Consider the following 22,930-nt stretch of genomic DNA (forward strand, 5'->3'; position numbering starts at 1 on the left):
CCCCTTCTGGAGCAGCGCTGGATACGTGCCAGGAGGTAGGGGTTTCCATGTGCAAACAAAGAGCCTGTACTTCCCAGCTAGCCTCCTCTCTGCTCAGTTTTCAAGTTCAGGTGCATGAAGGTCCAGGCACAGAAGCAACTTCAATCTGTGAGCTGCTTTTGACAATGTGCAAGTGATCAAAATATGCTCACAGCAAACACACTCCTTGCTCACTCTCCTGCTGTTGTGGGTGCCTTTCCCAAAACAGGTCTGTTCTATCAAGGTAACAGCTCTGAGTTTTACAGCAGCAGCACTGCAGCAATACCACGACCCAGAGCATTGCTGCAGAGTGCTGGGTATTCCCCACCGCCCACAAAGTAGGGGCCTTGCAGCTTTCCAAACAGTGCATGTACTATTTAAAGTGCTTCACTGGGAGGAGAATTATGTGTTCTGCAACGCCTCAGGACAATGAGCCAAAGGAACTATAGAATATGAGCTTGGTGTTAGAGCTGGAGCTCTGCAATGCTCTGCTTTGTGTGTGTTTTAGCCTGCTATGTAACATTACTTTTACATTAACATTTGTGGTTCCTTTTTTATGCGCTCCAGCTTCACCATGCTTCACCCTTTATATTTTAACAGTCAGAATCCTATGATCCAACCAGGGTGGCATGTTCAAAGCTCCACTTCTTTTTGACACTGATTAAAAAATAAAACAGGCAAAAAAAAAACTCCTCAGAGTATTGAACTAGCTTACTTCAAATAGCTTTTATTAACACTAGGACAAGACTATAGCCAAAGAATTATACAAAACACAAAACAAAAAGGATTTTAACAACTTGGTTGAAGACTATTTCACGCCAATCCAATGCTCATATATCTACAATCAACAAAGTTCTGGAGCACAATATTACTTAACATTACTCGTTGGATACTTGCAGATACAAAAATGTATCGGGAGTAATAACAATGGTTCCTTTTACTCTTATGGAAGTTTTACTATTGACCTTTAAAAATGTTGCCCTTTGGGTCAGTCTCACTGATGCTTTATCCTTTAGAATCTGCTCTGCTTGGAAAGACAAATTACAGATAAACTTTCACAACTCTGAGCAAAAGGACTGGTTTTTATCATGGAAACAGATAGCAACATCAATTTCCTATGAAAAAAATAGACATTTCAGCTGTGTATCCCTAGACCAAAAATTCAGTCTTGTAAAAACCCATGGCAGTAAGCTTGCTTTGAAAGCCTTAGTTATGACTTCACCAGGTATTGCTTTATGCTTTCCTACTGCATCCTAACTTGGAATAGTAAGCCAATCATGACATTTAAAATAGCAGTAAACTAAGCAGCAAGAGACATGAGTATGAACCTGTTCCCCTCACACGTGACGTATACATGCTCAGGAAGCCAGTAGTACAGATCCAGCAGAGTCAATTTTCTTCCACACAGACTTTTCTAGGGGCAGAACTGGAACTTTGAAAAAGGTATGTGAGGGCATGTTCAGATCTTTTATCTGGGCAAAATATACAGTTTTGTGCAGCTGAGTGCAGAGTTTGGGTTCCTCCTCTAGCTGCCTCCCAATTACTTACAGCCTGTTAGAGGGATTTAAGTGGTCTTTGAATCAGGACATCCCATGGCTCTGTTACTGCATATGTGCCTCTGGCCATGCAGGCATACCATCAAAAGGGGGAATGTGTAGTGATCTTGGCATAGAATTCCTCTGCCCACATAGTACCACACAGTGCCACTGCTTGCATGCATCACTTGTCTTTAGACCATATCCACAGAAGCTTGTCTTTGTCACAAATCACAGCCCCAATAAATGACAGCCCAGCTCACAGTGTGCTAATTGATATCCAAAGAGCAGCATCTTTGATGGTGCAGAACAATTTATATTTTGCTGTAAACTATGCTAACATGCTGAACCACAGAGCATGGCACTGGAGCTGGGTGAAGGATTGTGCAGAAGAGACATAACTGAGAGTTTTTGAACATTCATCCTTTTTGGTCTTCACTTTTTGGAGTGTGGGATTTACTAGTGATTAGAACTGAGCTAGTAACAAGATCTCATGGGACAAAACCCTTTCGGATCAAGTGAAAAAATGGCATTGTTAAAATCAAAATGGGCTTCTTTTGAGGTTAGAGAGGAATGTAAGTTTCACAATTTCTTTTTTTAACAGTCAGCAGACAGCCAGCTAAATAGTACTCTTAAAATACTGCTGCAGTTTGGATCTGTTACAAAAATGAAGCATTTAATTGCTGCGGGAAGTGACAAAGATAAGCTATTCTCATTCCCACACCAAGGGCAGGGGAATCTGTCAGAAAACAGACTTCTTTCAGATAGTTACAAGGGTGTTACAAGGGTGAATTCAATTACAGGTACAAAAACAAAGCAAGTGACAAAGAAAGACCTTAAATGATAATTTAGAACCCAAACTCCTTCAAATCCAGGAAAAAAGCAAGTAGCAGAAACTTGATTTAAGAGAGAACCTTTTCTGTGGCAGGTTCCACACACCACATCCCCCCTCCCCAGGTACATATTCTGTTTTACTTCCACATGGAGTCTGTAAAAAAAAAGTACAATGGTTCACAAAGCTCTATTGTGACCTTTAAAAATAAAACAACCATGGACTGCTATGCTTCTGGAAAGGCCACTGCTGAGGAAAAGAAAAATTCCCCTATCAGTCATGTTATGAAGTGTCTGTGGGCAAAACATTTCTTGGGCAAATGCACAGTAAACACATCAGCACACATGGTGGCTGCTGCTGCTGCTGCTGCTGCTGCTGTTACTTTGGAGAAAAAATAGCCAAGTCAGGTTCACATCTGCATGAGTTTGGGCATGCTGGTGGGACAGGGGTGGCATTTCCCAAAGAATAAGTGCTTGCTGAGCACCTCCTTGCCCCTGCGAGCTAAGAGGAGTTTGTTGTTTCACAGCCATCAGTGCCTTTGGAAAAGTGCCCTCTAATTCTTTGTCCCAGACACATTGCCCTGAAAGTGTCCCGCTGTCTGTCTACAAAAATTAGTCAGTCTCTACATTCTTGTTCTCTACAGGACCTCTGGTGTTGGCTGCAGCAAAACCTTTCTAATATTTCATCTCCGGTTATGACTCTCAGCTTTTCATAGAGACTGCATTTAGATAAGACACCAACTAAAATACCACATGCTCCAGAGAAGAGTTTGTTTTGCCACTTATATTCAGCCTGCAGCATGTTGTTGACTTTTTTGCAAAGTAAAGGCATAGCCATCTTTATTTGCATAACATTTTCCATTTCTTTTATGATATTTATTTAAGATAGCTAAATGATTTTACTTTTCTCAGATTCACTTAGTTGGAATTAGTTGCTTCATTTGCACTGAAAGAAAAATTATGAAGGTTAAAAAAAGGGAATAATTCTGTCATCTTTATGCTGGCAAAATTCCCATGAACTTTGATTACCCACTAGAAATGTTGCCTGAAAAGAGATCATATAATCAAGCTGCAAATTATATTAAAACCAAATGAGCATAAGCAGAATTCCTCCACAGAGTCCAAAATGAAGTGCAAGACACTTGTGAAAATTTCAGCAGTTCTGAGATGTTCTGTTCAACGCTGTTCTTACTCCAGCCGAGGTAAGAGCCTTAAGCTAGATAAAAATCATTATTTTCTTGATCTCCCTTGTCTCTTTTTAGGTTTCAGTTTGTACTATGAACTGAAGGACCTAAGAATACAAGAAAAGTACAAGAAAAGCATAATACAATAAAAACTCAATTGAGCTTAATACTTTGTTCCTAATGCTAGACAAGAAAGTGAACTGGAGCAAGCATGTCACTGGGAGCTGCTGCTGAGGCATCTCTTTCTGGTGGTTGGTGACTGGTGCAGGGGCAGAGTGCAAATTACTTCAGGCTTCCCCCATGAGGCAAAGATGTGCTGCCAATGGCAATGGCAGCCTGGGGTGGAGGACCATGGGATGTGCTTCTGCCTGCCTGCAGCCCTCCCAGCACCGGGAGCAGGCAGAGGGTCACCCTGGCTCCGAGTGCTCCCTGCTGCCTCCTCAGCTTCACCTTCCCCATGGAATCACACACAGAAACCACCCTTATCCCATCTTGTTTATGCATTTCAGCTCAGCTTTAGATGTAATCTAAGCCAGACATATTTTGGCAGCAAACTTGAAATATCTGGGACTGAATTTTCAGAGTTGTCAATCTCTCTAGCCTAGTGGGAAAGGTCTGTGGGAGACATGAGACTTTGATGTTTCCTCAAAAATCGGAATTTTTACATTTGAAACACGCAATTTGTGCATCTTTCTGAAATTCTTGCAATCAGTTGTTGAATCCAGTTAAAACTGGGCATTTTTAACAATGTCTACGTGAATATTTCTCTAGAACTATGACTAAAATTGCTGGAAAATATTTTAACTCCAGTCCATGGGGAGCTATTGACAGTAATAAAAAATACTGTGAGAAGAAAACAGCAGCAAGTGAAACTGCCCTCTCAGAAAGCCCAGGTCTGCTTTGAAGGAAGTGTTGATATTCACCATAAGCCTCAATCATTTCCCAGAGGGCTGTGAGATGCCTAGGAATGACATAATCAAAAAGCAATGGCGTTCTTGACTTAAAGGGGAAAAGAAAAACAGGGCCTGATCCATCTCCCATCAAAATCAAAGAGGACTTTGCTATTGACTTCAGTCAGAACAGAGTTCTGGACACAATCTGTGTGCAGATTATTAGCACACTTGTTTATCCAAATGATCCTAACTTCAACCAGCAGCTATCTGCCAGGGACTACATCTGTACAAATGTAAAAGTGTGAGTTTATCATGTGGTTTAATTCAAATTATTCTGGTATTTTAAAAGCATTTTTAGCTAAAAAAGACAGCTTTAGCTGATTTGCACCCCAGAAGACATACTTTGATTGGAAAGGCTTGTAACTCACATTTCAGGTTGCAATTCATATACATAAGTTCATGCAAGCTAAGGATACAAACAGATTTTAGGGTTAATTTTAAAACAATGTTACTATGCACTCAATTAAAATTTTGCAGCCATGATTTCAAAATGTGAAAAGCTCTACAAATTACCCAACTCATCAGCTATAGCCCTTGGTTTCCTTGAAGGGAAATTTCTTTGATGACCATAACAAAATTGCAGTAAATGGCAAGTAAGATTGCCATCAGGAGTCTGCTGAAAATGCAGGAGGAACTCCTGATTGCTTTAGTCATGTGAACAACCCCTTCAGAACAGCCCAGAGTCAGGCAGGCAAGGTGGCTTACACCAGGAGTTAATTTAGCCTGATGGGACTCTTTGCATTACTAAAACGAGCATGGTTTTGGCTTGTAAATGGGGGGTAGAATTTTATTTCACTTTCTGAGGGTAAGAATTTTATTTCCCTTTCTAAGGGGCATACATTCATTTCAGAGTAAACCTTTCAGAATAAAAGTTTACTCCACATTATAGGAAATGACATCCCTTTTTTTAGATTTCCCTTTTCAAAGCATGCCTCAGATTTCTAACTTGTAGCGGAGAGCTTTGGTATAAGTAATAAAAGTCTTTAAAATTAAAATGCTAATCGTAAACAAACCCAAATGCATGAAAGATATAGTCTGACTGCGTAACAAAAGAGAATTATATAATTCTATTTGAGTGAAATCTTTCATCTTTGATTTACAGGTTTGAGTCTGCCTATAACTGAAACCATATTGTTCCATATCTTTCATATCATGGCCTTCCCCAAAATCTTGTTTTAATTAAGGTTCCTTTCAGATTTCAGAATAAAAAGCATGACAGTCTTCACTTATGGCTTTAATATATATCCTTTTTTTTCTTTTTTGAATTTGGCAAATACATGAAAAATGAACATCCCTTGCTTTTAAAAGCTGAGCAAGCTATCAAATACTGCAAGCTGAATACTTCAATGTATCTCCTGGGGTTCATTAGGTGAGAAGGTTGTAAACAAAATAAAAGATACTGTAGCAGAGTTTTGTTCATTTGAAATACTCTTACATACATGCCCCATCTCTCTCTCTCTCTCTCTGACAGTAAGGCAACACGTGTAACAGTTTAAGCGTTCATTTTCAGCTAAAGGCACAACTCTATGTTACGTTCTCAAACATGGAATTAAACAGCTAAAGTCACATTGCAGGGAGATCTTGCTGCACTTCGGGGATCTTAAATAAAGCCTAAACCCTTTGAAGCTTCTTAAGCAACATCAGTTCTCTTGGTGCAGGACTACGTAAAAGAATCAGTTTGTATTCACATCGTGACCTGTAAAAAACACTCCCACACAGCCTCCACAGAAACACCTGAGCTTCAAATGAGCTGCACGCAGTTACTGAAGGTCGCTGCTTTGGAGTCAGAACGCAGAAACATTTCAGAACAAACTAAAAACACGTTTGAAAAACTATCCATACTTGATCTCTGCTGCACATATGGTGAGCGCTACTGTCAACTACAGAGGGTACAGCACTTTTTCTTAAAGGCAAAAGATCATTTTAGAGAATCGTGAATGTGTGTTTATGATAGAAAAGATTACATGAAATGGGGAGGGATGGCCAGGAATACGGAAGAGAAAATAAAGCACCACCAAGCACAGTACTTCAGGGGATTTATAGTACAATAAGAAGTGCTTTCCCTTTAGCTAAAATCCCTCATCATAATTTAAACGCTTTTCACTTATTCAGCTAAGAATTCATTACAGGAGGTTAAAAAATGGCACATAAAATAAGGGTGGGTTTTTTTTCCTTCATTACACGGAGCAAAGAAAACAAATTCTATTAACAATTTAACACGGTATGAAAAAAATTATCCAGTAAAAAGTGTCAGAAAGTGATTCACGGAGTTCACAGAGTATGTTGCTGGCTGTTGCATTTCTCATATCTATAATCTATCATGTAGAATTTTGCAATACTCTATTTCACAATTTGTGTTGGTGAGTGGGTCAAACAGCATTAAAAAAGCATGCTCTGGGCTCTTTCTCCCAAGTCCGTTTTACTGTAACTCTAGAATTGTGGCAGTTACATTTAAGGAATCTTTCAGGCTCTTTCAAGTCCATCCAAAGAACAAGTGAAGCTGCTACTCCGAGTTTTGTGCCCAGTGTTTATGTTCCATCGGATCTGTGCCACCCAAGAAGCAGACAAGACATGTCTGAGGGTGCTTTGGGGGATACACAATGATGTCACCCACAGGAAATATCAGGGAGGACTTGGCACTTCACAAGGCTGGCTCTTCTTCCATGGGCTCACCAGCAGCTCTGTAAAAATAAACAGGCAATCAGAATACGGCACAAGAGTACACAATGACATTGTAGATTTCCATGCATAATCAAAGCTGATTTTTCAGCTCTCTCAGATGTTTATTTGTGTTATTCAGCTATCCATAAATAGAGTTTCTTTCCTAGGAAGTATAAACAAATGTCAAGTGGAAAAACATTTTAGATCCAAGCAATCACCGAAAATGTTCCTGTTTATATTAAAATATGTCAGAATATTTTATAACATTTTGCCCAGAAATGTACATGCTTTGTGTCAACAGAATCAAATAATTTAATGAAAAAAATAGCTGTGATACTTTTATTTTACAACCTTTTGCAACTAAAAATACATGCATTTATTTTTTTTCAAGCAGGCCCACACCATTAAAGTAAAATTGTTCACTAGTAGCCAAGTAGCATTCCCTTTGAGGTTCTTCTTCAGTCCCCTAGTTTTTGATTTTGTGTTTTCATAAGCACATTGCCTGACTGCCTGCAACTTTTGGGACTAAATCCTGAACCTGATCAGCAGATTACTATCAAAGAAAAAGGATCTAATTATTATATCAAATCAGGTTATATCTGTACCTTTTATATGGAAACCTTTAGGAAATTATTATCTTAGGCAAGATGAGCTCTCTAAGACAACAAATAACAAAATGATGAGGACACATATGCTGAGCTGATGTCAGGTCTTGCAATTCCTCATATCTGTCAAGCTACTACACCTGAAGACTATGATGGCAATTATAAAACAAGAAGCTTCTGAGATCGTGGAGAGACTTCCCTGTTGAAGGGCAAAGAATTTGGACATAAACCATTTTTCATCTCAGTCTGTCAGCCTTAAGAACTACTTTAAAGTAGTAACTTCAAACAATTTTGAAATCAGGGGAGAAAAGTAAATGTAAATTAATAAATTAAATGTTTACCAGTTAATTCTTGTAAGCCAGTATAATAACTGGCTTCAGTAAAACATTCCTCAGAAAGTACAAATTCATGAGATCCTATGGAAAAAAAAAAAAAATAATAATGGGGACTTGCTTGGGCTTTGACAATTTATTCAGCAAGGAAGCCAGAGAATTTTAAATGAATATAGAATTTATTAAAGTTTTTCCCAATGAAAAAAATCAGCAGTATGTCTTTAAATTATTTTATACAGAAAGCAAGGTTATTGCTTTCTGATTTGGAATGAATTTGGAAGTATGTTGAAAAATATGTCAGGTGAATGACACGTGAAAAAGATGATTTTTTTCACACTAATCACTTTCCAAAGCGTATAGACTCTAAAAGATGATTAATCTATAAATCTGCAATCTTTAGTTCCTCGCCACATGGTGGAGGATGTTTCCTATGTACGGCAACCACTGTGGCTCCCTCATTCCTGAGCAGTGAGGTGAAGCCCCCTTGCACTCCCTCTTTTCCCCCTTTTCCTTTGTTCTGGCTTGCAGCACAGAGCACACAGTGGCAGCCAGGGTGAGATGGAGCCCTGCCTGCTGCTGAGGGCTCAGGTGCAATAAAAGATCCCACACCAGGTGAGGAATTCACACCGATGGGGTGTGCTGCTGTTGTGCCGACCACACGCTTCCACTTTCTCCAGCCACTTGTGGGAGACCTGAAAGTCCTCTGGCATAACACAGAGGGTCAATAAGCCTTGGTAAACATCCAGAACCTTATGGGTCTGTCTGGTAAGAAGATAATCTGGAAGCAGATGACAGCTCAGTTTTTAGGTTCTGCAAATGAGAAAAAATATGTGTCAATAGACTTCAGGTGGTGATTGGCAGATCAGAAGGAGTGAAGCTCTGGAAAACCTCTGGAAGTGAGAGCAGGGGTTTGGACTATTCATAAGAACCTAGGGAAGCAGTACATGCAACAGTCTGTTCATGTGTTTAACTTCTGGGATTGACATTCTTATGAATATAGTACAATTGAGGATCTTATTTAGGACTTCTTTCACAGGAAAATTTTTCACTGACAAAGGTGCTTCTGAGGGCCAGGAGTGGCATTTACTGATCTTGAGTGCTATATTCTAATATATTCAAATATATTCCAACAACAGGCCAAAATTTTTCACCAACCAGAGCATAAGCACCAATAATAATTTTTATATATAAGTGCCAGATGCATTAGGAAAGGGAGATAAAGTTAGATTGCCATGGCAATCCAGCTGTTTTCTCACAGTGCGGGTACTCTCACACTTTTCTTCAGTCTCCTTTTGAAGACTTAGGTGCATACTTTAACTTCATTTTATTACTGTCAGAGAATCCACTGGATTAATCCAATGGTTTATCATTAAAAACATTTATTTTTATGAGATAACGGCTCAGGCTAGCATCTTGTGTGAGAGCCAGTATTGTTTTGGGGCCAAAGGACAGAGAGAAAAACACTGTAAATCCCATAGCACTGAGCAGAGAATCAATATATACCCAATCTGACAAAATCAAAAGTTGTCAAAAGAAAAACCGAGGGGGCAGAGTCTGACAGGCCAAATTTGTGTTACTTCAGCTTTGTCACTGTGAGTTAGGTCAGTTCAGTCAGTCCTCCTGTAGCTGACAGGAAGTTGGCATGAAAACATAAACCAGGCAGAACCCCCATCCCACACTGTATGCTCGGAGCACTTCCTCGAGATGCAGCTGTGAGCTCAGGTCTGATCTAAACCAATTCCATGCAGTCAGCAAATTCAGAAGGACACCAATTGAGATTGTAATGATTATAGAGCCACAACTGTGATTTTTCTCTAAGGCTTCACTGTGGCTCATTTAAACTGCGAGTTCTTAGGAGCTGAGCCCTCCTGCATTCACTTTAGTGTGGTGTGCTGTGAAGAGTGCTCATCTTTAGCTCTCTGTATGTAGAATTCTGACTATGGCAGAATTAAATAATCTTTTAGCAGTTAATGCTAAACAAAATGATGCTGTTTAAACCTTCAAAGAAAATGAATAGATGAGGCAAAAATCCTACCATATGGATAGAATCTAGCAAAACGTGACATCTTAAATATTGTTCTGTGGCAATTAAGAATAAATGTTATTAATGAGAAAATTATTAAAAGTAACATACTTACAATTTTTCAAAAAGTAGTATTTAAGAATATAGATAAACTCTGTACATCACCCAAAAAAAGGAAATCTTCCTCTTAGCTTATTTTTTTAAATGAGCATTACAGAGAGTCCTCTTAGCTAAATTATCACACACACAAAAATAAAAATTCAAGGTATGTTTCTAAGGTATAAACTGAACAAAAGATAGATTTTTCTGGCATGGTATGGCTATTTTATGCCATAATCTGTTCCTAATTTAACTCAGCTGTCTTGGGGAAGATCATAGTAATTGAAAAGTGATCCTCTGGTAGCAAAGAGCTGGGGAAAAATAGGTACATTTCTATATCATGAAGGTGATTTGGGGAGTGTCTAAAGACATTATATAAGACATCCTGAGTAAGTGTATATCCTAGTAAAAATGGACTTAGTATGGATCAAAGAGAAAGGAACGGAAAGTAAAAAACTGTCCTAGCTTAAGAGCAAAATAAGGTAACTACATATACAGCCTCAAAAGAGGAAGTAACATCCAAGCAAGGAAAATGAAATAAAATATAAACTCTGGCAAGTTAAATGTAAACCCTCAATGAAGCAAACTAAAGGAAAGTCTGAAAAGCAACATATTAAAAGCATAAAAGCTAATAATAAAAAGATCTTTCAAAATACATCAGAGAAAATGATCAAAGCATAAAAGGAGCATCAAGGAAGGTAGACCACAAAAGTAAAATGAACTATTTATATCTGGGTTCACTAGAGATGTGTCAGTGAGATTTTATTACTTGCAGATGAGCTATCCTAAACTGAATGAGTGTTAGAACAAACTGATACACCAAACATTTCCAAATTTCTAAGTGCAGATGATATTTGTCTGCTAAGTTCCAGGGAAATATGATTAGGATGTTGTTAAAGAAATAGCTATTGAGCATATTCTACAGCTTAACTCAGCAAGAGGTAGAGAAGGCAAGGAGAGCAATTCCCCTTTTGGAAACCACAGGAGGTACAGTAAGCCTGTATGGCAAAATTGAAAGCAGCTACAATCAGTGATGCAATTAGTAGGCATTTAGGTAACAGTCATTTGGGTAAGAGTTGGGTCTTAACACTTATAAAGATGGCAATCCTTCCAAATTTATTAAAAGTTTCTGAAGGAAATTAGGGAAGGGGGATCAAGTGATTTTCCTCTGCAAAGAAGGTCTTCTGACAATTTTATCCAAGTGCTTAGAAGAACTCTGGTTGTTGAAAGAAGGTCCTTTCACAGATTAACAGTACATCAAAAGCAGGAATCACAGAATAATATTGGTAAATTTTCGCTATGGAGGAATTCTCCAGAGCATTTAAAAAAGAGTAGGCAGACAACAAGTAGATTTAGGTGATAATGTTTGCTGATGACACCAAATTGCAAATACTACTCGGCTCCAAGGCCCATAGCAGCATTTCTGTATGGAGAAGAAGGCAAACAACACAAACACAGAATACACAAAATGAGGGAGGACAGCTTTAACTGTTGTAACAGTGATGGCTATGACTGAGAGCTTGGAGTTAATGGTAGAGGAGCAGAAAGCCACAGAAACAAAACATCCCCAGTATTAGCTACTGTGCAAGTTCACAATGTGTGAAAGCATGCAGATTTTACTCCATCTCAAAGAAACTACAAAAAGCACAGAGAAGAGCAAAAATCATCAAAGGTAAGAAATTATTTCCATACTAGCAGGAATACAGAGTCTTGAGAAGCTCAAGCCTTTAAAACCAGATACGGGTCAAAGATTATGAGTAAGAACAGAGGTGGTTTTCTTTCTCCCAGTACAAGACCTAGGGCCTTCCCAGTGATTTTATTGGTTAATAAGTAAAAGCAGTGTGATGCCTGATGAGGTTGTGGGGTTCACTACCCAAGTGCTTACCCAGAGGGGTAAGCTGGTTCAAAAAGGTTTTGAAAAGTTTATGCTTGTGTTTGTATCCTTAAGGCTTTTACACAGCATGGGTCAGATAGAGCAGTTAAGGTCTATCAACTCACCAGGGCAAGGCTGGCTCTCAGCCTCTTCTACTCCTCGTTCTCTTCCTTAGGAACCCACCATCAAAAGATGAGAAGGGGATCAAGATAAGGGTTAGGCTGACCTGGGAAAGCTGCTCTGCAGCTCCTGAGCCTGGAGAGAATTTTAAGTCCTGTGGGGTATGGGCAGGTATGTGCTGTGTACTCAGCACAGCTGAAGTAGATATCCAAACAGTGAAATGCCAAGTGAAGCTTTATGAATTGATAGACAAATACGACAAGTGACCCTAAATGGTAGCTAGATGTACCCCATGATTCAACCATTTGCTCTAGTATATCATACAATGCAATTTGACTGAAACTGCAACTGGTAGCTCTGTAACCTTAAGAATAAAGCTTATGCTTTGTTTTCATTACCATTTGAGTAAAATCTATGCTCAGCTGAACCAGAGCCATAAAGTAAAATTCTGATAAATGTCATTCTCAAGATTTACTGCTTCCTTTAAAAATAGTAAGTGTAAAAGACCTCCCTCCACACCCTTTTCTTTTTCCATTTTAAGAAGAAACATACAGAAGACACTCCAAGGTATCAGGGACAGTAGCATACTGAATATTTCACAGCATGATTTCTGAAAAAGATGTCTGGCCAAAGAAAAATTCTAATCGGCTAAATCTGTATCTCACATAGGGAATAAACAGTTATCAACACACAAAAGTTCTGGTACTTAGAAATGTTTTATAGGGCATGCCTGTTCCTCTAATTGCATCTCTATTTAAATCCCTGTTAGCACCATACATGTTTCCTATCCTATCCACAAACTTTTTTTTCTGTATCTTTACTCTTCCAAAGGCTATAATTGAGATCCAATTGGACCTTAAGATGCAGAGTTCTGTTTTGGTAAAATAAAACACCAAAAGCATAGAAGCTTTACATGTTTTTCTTAATTTACTCTGCCAGAGAAAATCAAGTAAAAAAATAATCGGCACTGTCACTTGAAGAAAAGAAAGAAAGAGAGAAGAAAGAAATAAAAATACTTTATATGGGCCTTAGCCAGGAGCATTTTATCCATCAGTGGTAAATGAGTCAGATATGAGTTGGCCAGGAAAAGAACTGCTTTGCCCAAAATCTGAGTTTAAAGTGAGTCATCTCACTCCAACACCAATATATCCTCCAACATGACTGGCCAGAGTTTCCCACAAAGAGACTCTTGCTGCTGCTCTTCATCTGGAAGCCTGACCATCTAGAGCTGAAGTTGACGGGATCTCTGCCATCGAATCAGTGAAACAGGCTTAGAGTTGCAGGCGAGAACTATCAGCCTGCTGACCGTGGTGGGAATTAAGAGGAAGCAAATTGACTCGTGGTGGAACCTTTCAGGCTGCCCTGACAGCCACATGCTTCCTGTTCTGCTCCCACCCTACCTGTCACAAGCAACTTTCCCAAATGAGCACTCAGTGCAAAAGCTTGCAGCAAGCCTTCAGAAGGTGACCCCATCTATACCAGCAGGAGGAAGGGAACAGCTTCTAACAGAGCTTGAGACCCCACATGACTCCTCACATCCCTGCTGCCCTCTGTTTGCTGTAGGAAATGGCTGGAGAAGGTGCGTTGCACACATGGTCCTTTATTACAGCAAACATTAAAAAACATTAAAAAACAAAGCTGAACTCGTCTCTACATTACTGCTGTTTGTGTTGGTATGTACCTATGACACCTATGATGGTGTGCTTATGTGAAATGAATTAAATTATATAGAACGCAAAGCATGCAATGTCACAGACTCCCTCCCTGGACATTCCAGGATGGATTTTCATTCACACTCAAAGTACAGGCAGCTCCTCTCAGGTTCCCTCACAGCTGAGGACCCTCAAAATTCAACTTTCAGGGGGATTACTTTTGATTCTATATTGTTCCTTACATTCAGGAAGAAAACAAAGATAATGATGCTCAGAGGCCTCAGAAAACCTAACGATCAATTTTGGTCCAGTGGGACGGCATTTTTCTTGTCTTGTCACACTCTAATGGCATCTTGGCTTCATGTGACTTCTTTGAGGGTTACAAGTGTAGAAAGAGATTTCAGGACACATGTGTGTGAAGGCTTTATTTTTTTTTTTTTTTGTGCTGCTGACAAATGTCTGCAGCACCACAGAAGATATTCCAAACAAAGTCATTTTTCCACGAAACAATTCACCACAATGGATTCATCCCTAGAAGAGTCCAGAACTGATGAAGTGTAATGAATCTGGCAGCCACATGAATTCCACTTGTGCACATTTCAGTATATTTTTGCCACGTTTCTCAGCACTGCCCTGAAATTCTGCTTTCAGAATGGGTAGAAACTGTTGCAGGTTATCAGTTGGTAGGTAATAATTACAGTAATTAAGTGTGGTGTTAGTAAAGGGTTATTTTGTTCAAAGCATGTAGGAGTAACAGTTGCTCTTGGTAGTCTTGTGTGGAGGCACATAGCAAATAAAATTTTTGGTTATTCTCAGCAATGCAAAAATACACAAAATTAACCATGGCCTTTTCCAGACAATTTATAGCTTTATTTCCAATACTTAACTAAAATGATTTATATTTCATAGTGATGCACACACAAGTGGGAATTTTCCTGTCCCTAGCTAGCAGAGGTGCCTTGTAACTGTCAGAAACTTATATGAAAAACTACATTATTCCTTAGTTGAGCACTGATTACCACAGGCACACATCTAAAGTACATCTTGTGTTCATCATGGATTCTTCTCTAAGCTTTAATGAAGTTGTCTGCAATAATCCTAGCACAAGAATAGCCATGGCATATTAAAATATAATTACAATTGGAAAGGTAATTATGAAAATACTGTGAACTTTACTAGCTAGCTCTACTCTCTGTGTGTCTCTTTGAGCCATGCCTCAGTTCTTTTGTCAGATGAGTGTTGCCACTGTTGTGAGGGATGTTCACTGCCAAACACATCCATAGCTCTGTGCATTGCACTATTCCCCTGGGTGCCTATCAGTTTAGTTCTGATTAAAAGTCATAACGCAGGAGGAGAGAACTGAAGCAACTAAGAAGCAGTCACAATGTAGGAGCCATGGATCCTTCTGGCTCCACTCCCACCACTGCTGTCCCTACCCACAGCTCCCTCTTTTCTACTGCTGTTCCACAGCCTGAGGAGCTGATGAGTTTCCTTATAAGGCATTTTAAATCTTTCCTTCCCGCTCCCCTGTTTTCTGTGTATAATGGAACCAAGTGGTTCCACTACATTTTGTGTCTTTCTCTACTGGCGAAGACCAGGACTGTTTGTCCTGAAAAGAAAAAAATAGGAAACTCCAGAAACTTCTGCAGTGGCTTTTCTGATTAGAGATGACACAATATTTGATGGCTAGTGTGTTTTTTTTCATGTGTAATTGGCAAAACATACAATAGCATTTACTGCATAATTTTCTTAATTTGCAAGTTGAAAGCAATCTTCATTAATGTAAAAAGCAGATGACGAGCTGGAAAAACCAGCATTCTCATTCTTTGCTGGTGTGCCTTCATATCAGTACATAGAAAATGTTGCCTCTAATCCTGGTCAGGATAGCTTTAAATTTTACACTGGCACTGTTCACATTTCTTCCACGGAAGTAACTTCTAATGCCTGTCTAATATCACTTAATAATGATTTAAGTCCATCATTATTAAATTTATCTGACTGTTTGTTGAATGCCTTCTTAGAAAATTGAAACTGAAAGAGATTTTAAAAGCTTCTAATGAGAAGAATATGGTTGATTACACGTGACCATGTCTATTTACCTCATATGGATATTGTACTTTTTATGAAGTAGCAAGAATTAGAAATGGGAAGAAAACAAGGTTCTTGTAATAATCATGAACTTCAGTACAGAAATAGAGATACCAAAGCCAAAAAACTGCTAACATCTCTGCTTCCAGTGCTAAGTGAGAGAACGGAAACCCAGTGATGAAAAATTCCAGGTATCTCAATTAGCAGGTAATTTTGAAACAACCCTTAGTCCTCCTTTTCTTCTTCATTTTACTTGGCTGGAGGGAAAACCTTGTTGTCCATAATAATTTCATCCACTTACCTGCTGCCTTCCTGAGGAATACACTGCTCAACATCCACTGACAGAGAGGCCATAGCTGATACTGTTTCTGTCTCCTCCCTCTCTTGCTTCTGAGACTCAGCCAGAGCACAATCCACTGGCACAGAGTATGGTTCCACTGACTTCCAGTACTTGCCTAAGGAAAACACACATAATAATTTATGGGAATTTTAGCTAGCATGGTGGTACAAGAACAGTAATCACTTAGTTCAACACTGAGTGATTATAGTTTAAAATCTCTGTGGTGTAAGCAGTACAGTTGAAATTTCAGACTGCAGTGAAGAGGTCTATTTCTGAACCTAAGAATGCCAAGTTGGAAAGTGCTTTCGTTCCAAGAGCTGTGTCACACCCTTCCCCAGAAGGTAATAAACTGGAGGAGTAACACACACAGTCTAATGAACACAGATTGTCAGGAAGGCTATTGGCTTTGTCTACACAAGGTGGTGGGAGTTCAGAGCAGGGTTAATGACTAGAAGCTCTGATAGAGCACACAGTTGATGCAGAGACAGCAAAATGTAGAAAAATGTACATTGCTGTACAAAGTGCTCACACAGCACTGTCTTGAAAAGGAAAGAAGTCAGAAATGCCAGCTCAGACTGAAGTGGTGTTGCCAGAACAATCAGGTTTGTTAGTCCTGGATGTTCTTTCTCCTCCAACCTCAGGGCGTGTACTAGAACAATAATTTAGTTAAAACTTTCATATATGAACTGGCTGTTGCTGGAAGGCTGCCAGGTATCATAAGGGATAGAGCTTTCTGGTCTGCTATATAAAAATACAGCAGTGGATTAAAAGCATGAGTATTTTCATATTTCTGCCTGCAACAGAAGAAGCTCATCAAGCTATGCAAAAAATAATGGTAAGTGACTCATCCTAAGCATATAAAATATCTGCTATAAAGAAATAGCAGCACGGCTATTAAGAAACTGTTTGAAACCACATGAACGAGTATGAATTTACATACATATTTCTTAACAGTCCAGTAAAACACTGAGCACTCACTAATTGCCAGGTGGATGACACCTGGGGATTAGGAACTTTGGGAAGTCTGGGAGCTCTGGACCAGAGCTTACTCAGTGTTTAGCAAGAAGCTTTCAGCAGCTGCTGCAGAGGTTGGATCAGGGTACTTATCTGAGAATTAGACAGAGGGTTTCAACAGCTGTGAAAGAGAGGGGATCAAGCAGGGGACCTTTCCAAGGACTAAAAGGAGGATTTTGGCAGCTGGGCAGCAGGCTGAGCTGAGGTGCTTATCCAGAGGGTAGCTGGAGGCTATGACAGCTGGGAGGCCAGGCCAGCAGTGGTGCTGCCTGTGCTGCAGAAAGGCTGCTGAAAACTCCCTCTTTGGTAACACAGCTCTCTACACAGTTTCAGGCTTTTGGAAGGATGAACTTTTCCCTCCAGTGAGAAAGCAGCTGTCAATAAAGTCTGAAAATGTCTTTATTCAAAAACATCATTGCAAGATGAAAGCCCAAGTCAATCTTCAAGAACAACAAGTGAGCATGGCCAGAGTGTTTCTTTGAACTCTAATAGTGTGCACGTTTGAGTAGTTAGCAGAATCTTTAAATAACAGGGACCTTCTGGGGATAAAATGTAAAGTGTATTAAGTATCCTACAAAGTTGAGATTAAGTGTTAGGAGGTTGGCTTTGCTCCAAAAACATGAAAGACAGAGCTAAAAAGTTATGTACATAACAGTAGGCTCAATGATTGGAGCCTGGCAAATTTTATAAAAACAAGACAAAAATATTCTCTATTATTACTGTGCTCAGAGACCATATTCTCTATTCATTAAAAAATACACTAAAAACAAACAAAAAAGTTATATGAGCATTCCACAGTGTTCTCACAGATCCTATGTACAAAAGTCAGTCTTTGCAATATACACCCAATTCAAACCCTATAATTTATGAGCTAAATGTTCACAGAGTGGGTGGGGCTTTTGTTGCAGAAACAGATGTGCAAGAAAATCAAATCTGTTGGCATGGGAATAATACCCCCTCTTGCCTATAAAAGAAATGAACCCATGTTCACTGCTGGAGTTTTCAAGGGCTTTTATTCATAAAATAAAATATTAGTACCCAGCTACCACTGTGTTGCTCTCCTGCAGCAACAATAAAACAGCATCAGTGAGGATTGCTACATCACATTTGTTCATTCACACACAAGCTTGCACACCAGCTGCCCCAGAATCCTGACTTTCTTGTAACATTAAAACTCAGGGCCAATTCAAGCATATTACTGGGCTCTCTGCACCCATTTAACTGCCCTTCACTCCCAAGTGGTTGGTGGTGCTCTTTGTTTCACCACATTGAGAGCTGTGTTATGAGAGGGGCTTCAGCGATAGAGAGAGCAGAGTCAGGCCAGGAGGCAGGTGGCAGCCCATATACTGCAGTGGAGGGTCCTGGAGAAAGGAACTACCTGGCAGGGTGCTTGTGGGGGGAAAAGTTTAAGCAGTCACAATTAGAAATAGCATCCAGGTAGCAGCAGGTACCTAGTGAAAAGAAGGCTCTGTGGTGCTTCTGAAAAAGCAGGTTTTGATATGTTGATAGGTTTTTCATTAAAATCAGAAAAATGTACTTAACAAACACCTTGGGTAAGCAGAAGACCTTTGCGAGCTTCTTTTTATCCAGGACAACATTTATTTGCTGCACACAAAAAAATACAGGCCTTGAACGTGTGTTCAGCCAAAAGATTTGCAGGCGAAGAGTTATGGAATGGGGAGCTGATCACAGCACACAGCTGCCAAGGAACTTTGTTAGGAGGTATGCTGTGGATTGACAATTAAAAGAAGTCAAAAAGCATTGGCCTCAAACCAGTCTCTGGAAATGCCATTTCTACTGTGCTCTACTGGAATGTGAAACTCTACCAGCGCTGTTACATTCATTGAGAAGAACTTGGTGGAGCTCAAGGGAAAGAATGAAGCATACTGCTGGTTTCATTCATACAAAACTTGAGAAATCATGGATTGCAAGGAAAATCAATGAAACCAAAACAGTCTTCTAGGTATGCTTTGGCTTTCAGCATGAAATTGTGCTTAAGCCCCCCTCAAAGATTTGTGTGAGGACTGACTATTACCAGGAAATAATAAAGGGAATATTTCTGTAACTCCTATAGGCATTTGTAATTGCCTTTCAAAGGTTTGGACATGCTGTACCGTGGCTTGCTTGAAAAACAATGTTTGGGGTTTGTATTCTGCTATTGAACAGGATTGTTTAGAAGTAGCCTATTACATGGGTGTGGAAACTACTAATTCCAAATTTGTTACATTTTCAAAGGAGCTTTGGATCATTGTCAATACAAAGCATTTATACAAATTATATTCTAGTTAGAGAAAAAAGTTGTCTCTTAGTTTCTAAGTATTGTAGCTTCAAGGTTTTGCGAAAAGCACAGAGGAGGGGCTTATTTGGTATGAAATGTTGATAAGATTCATTATTAAAGTTGGGTCACAGAAACACAAACCCAATATCCAAAGGCATTGCCATGATCCAAACAACTCCAGCTTTCTCAGTACCTCTTGAGCTGCTAACAGCCTAGTGCTCTCCAGCCTGCCTAACTCTCTAAAATATTGAACAGATACTTCTCTTAGATCTAAGTATGCATCACAAAGCTGCACTGAACTTCCTCAGGGCTCCTTTCTGTCATCCAAACATACCCCTTTCTAATACTTGGTCTCTCTCCAGACAAAATGAGGTAAATATAACTTTTTAGGTAGTTGCAAGAAAAGGCAGAATGTTGTGTTTAAATAAGTCCAAACTCTGAGCAGCCTGATTAAGGTTTCAGAACAGCTCATTGGACTGCATGACTGTATCAGTTCAGCTGAAACCTAATTGTGTTAGAATTGAGTCATTCTGCAGAGCTCTGGACTATGTTCTCAGATTTACACTGTGTATTTCTTCCTAAATCCACAACTTCTCTCTCAAGAGCCATCATTTGTGTGTATTCCTACTCTTCTCTTTGTCTGTTTCTCAATTCATCCTTTTTTTGGTTTGAGACCCAGTTTCTATTACATACATATTTTATTTCAAGCAGAATTGCATCTCTGTTCTTTGTGTCTGTGGTCTGTGTGTAGCATTCTACCCTTATTATAATTTGCAAATCTATTCTATCTTGCACAGTACAGGAATCTCCTTAACCTGCTGACTTCTTCCAGACCATTAACAGATTATTAACTGTTAATTAGGGGAATTTCAACTCATGAGCTACCCAGGGACATACCACTCAGTACAAAGGACTTATTGGAATATATTATATACAGCTGATTTAATTAGAGCTTTTCCATATCTAGGTGTCTACAAGATATGCATGATGAATTATACACCTACAATATTTGTCACCTTGCAACTAAAATCAGATGGAGAAGTACTACATGAACTGAATTGGGCATGGTGTCCCTTTTGAAAACTGCATTTATTTTACGTAGATGAATCCCAACCACTTGTGGTTCATCTCAAATGAAGGAAAACATTTGTTATTCATTTGTTATTCTAAAGGAGACAGCAAACAGTAGAACTCAGGAAGCTCCCACTGGCTCAGTAAAATGGCAAAGACTAGAAGATTAGAGAATTTAAGGGATGTGTGCTCAGTTGGACTAAAGCAATTGATGGCGTGAAGTTCTTCAGTGAGCAAATGCCTTAAAGCATCTGGGTAGTTAAGGGTTGGGGTCAAAGCCCACAAGTGAAGAAATAACATACCCTCGGTCTCAGAAACAATAAAATTATGTATTTTTTAGCACTGTTCCATAGATCAGTGCCCATTTGGATCTTTTTAACTTTATCTCAAGCTCATGTGAATCTCAAAGTAAGTACCTTGTAAAGGGCTGCAAAAACAGAATTTGACAAACTATTTGTTAGAGCTCTGATTTACCTGTCTGTTCCTGTCCCTCACTGACAAACATCTATTTCATCCAAGCTGCTCTGGAATGAAAAGATTTGGGAATATTCAAGAATAGGAAATGTTTAAATAATTTTAATGGGTTACTTTTTCAAGGCTAAATGTGTGGCAGAAACAAAGAGATGCTAAAAAACAAAATAAAAGCTTATATACATATATATATATATATATAAATATTAGACACAGCATGTCAATTTATACATGAAACATTCTCCCATGCTTTTCTCTGAAACAGTAATGTCTATGACTTTAATAATAAAAAATGACCCCAAACCCATTAACCCACCAACTCAAACTGAGGAACATACTTTGAATTTCAGTGGTCTTTTTTAAAGAAGCTATTGCATTCATATTGGGGATTTGGTGCACAATATCTTCCGGGAGAGGCTCCAGCTGAAAGAATAGAATAGAATAATATAAATATTCAATAAGCCACAGGGATATAAAACAAACTGAAATGATCTAATCCTCAGGAAAAGCTCAGCCCAAGAACTGGTTAATATGTTGCTGGTATCAGTTCTAAATGTATAGTCATGATTTTGTTTTCTGTTTTTCAGCCATGTAATTGAATTCCAAGGGGCTTTTCTATTGGCTGCAAGACTAATCTACGGAGTCTCTGAAGCAGGTGCATGTCTGTGTATTATTCATTAAAAAATGCTAGTTATTTGTGTAATTTTTGTAGGTTCCTTACAAACCAAATTCCACTGTGTCTGTATACACAGCTGGGCACTCCAAACAAAACCTTGCTGAAGCCACACTGGAACCAAAGTGTGCACTCTATTATCTTTATTTTTCTAGTGTTATTTCACCTAACCATCTTTAACATTTAAAGGTTTATAGGGGAAAACCATAAAACACAGCTGCTTTTACTAGCTTAACATTAATTTCAAATAAAGTAGTAAATAAAAAATTGGTTATGCAGATTAGAAGTAAGTTTCCATAAGTAAGTGTTTTACAGAATCAGCTGCATTTTAATTTCCTAGTTTTAATTGTATATTCTTTGAGTAGGACTGTACTAGCAGAAAGAAGTGTTTAGTTACTGCATACTTAATTTTGCCCTGCAGTGGATAAATATAAAAAATATACTGTATTTTGAATGTTACCCACATCTGCTTTTTTGTTCACCCTCCACACATTTTCTCCTAGGAAAAAAAGGTAAAAACTTGTTTGGGCTAAATGCTTCTCCTTGCAGTGTAACAACAATATTCTCCTTGAACTATGCTAAGAGTCATGAAACTCTTCTGCTTCTCACATGAACTGCCATGTCTGGGTGTGCAGGCTTGTGGCCTGAGAAGTAGCAACTGTGCCAAGGTGGACAAAACCCAGCAAATATCAATACCAATCTCTCCTCTCTAAAGCTAAGGAAGTTCAACCACCGTTGACAGGAGACATCTGTATTGCAGACAAAACTCCTTTCTTAAGTATGCCTGGGTCTATTTTAAACTAGGTCAAGTGAAGCCCACCCAAGGAGTTTCCCTTGCAAAGTTAATAGCTCAGTAGCCATCATATACTGTCCTCCAGGTTGCTACCACTGCATCGCTACTCACCAGCTAGATAAAATCAACTTTGATCCAAGCACACACAGTGGGAAGTAACTGCAGTGTGGATACTCCCTCAGTGGTGCTATTTTAAGCAAACTCAGCTACAAATCCCAAAACTTCTGGGATCCTGCCACTACAATCAGCAACGAATGCCTGTCAGCAATAAAGACATTGCAAATATCACCAGTCCTTTGGAGTCTTGGTAACTATA

At 39.1% G+C, this 22,930-nt stretch overlaps 1 protein-coding gene across 11 annotated transcripts in view; it reads right to left on the reverse strand.

Annotated features, from left to right (window-relative positions):
* Positions 1-725: 725 nt before the first annotated feature.
* HDAC9 (histone deacetylase 9) overlaps positions 726-22,930 on the reverse strand; it is a 458,209-nt gene continuing 436,004 nt past the window's right edge. For all 11 annotated transcript variants that reach the window (XM_077787618.1, XM_077787599.1, XM_077787612.1 and 8 more), the window contains 3 exons: positions 21,487-21,571; positions 16,276-16,429; positions 726-7,202 (listed from right to left, as the gene is read on the reverse strand). In XM_077787618.1, coding sequence (XP_077643744.1) covers positions 7,163-7,202; positions 16,276-16,429; positions 21,487-21,571 — 279 coding nt within the window. In that variant the 3' untranslated portion in view covers positions 726-7,162. The remainder of the gene's footprint in view (positions 7,203-16,275; positions 16,430-21,486; positions 21,572-22,930) is intronic.

This window comes from Lonchura striata, chromosome 1 (assembly GCF_046129695.1).
Source record: "Lonchura striata isolate bLonStr1 chromosome 1, bLonStr1.mat, whole genome shotgun sequence".
NCBI lineage: Eukaryota > Metazoa > Chordata > Aves > Passeriformes > Estrildidae > Lonchura > Lonchura striata.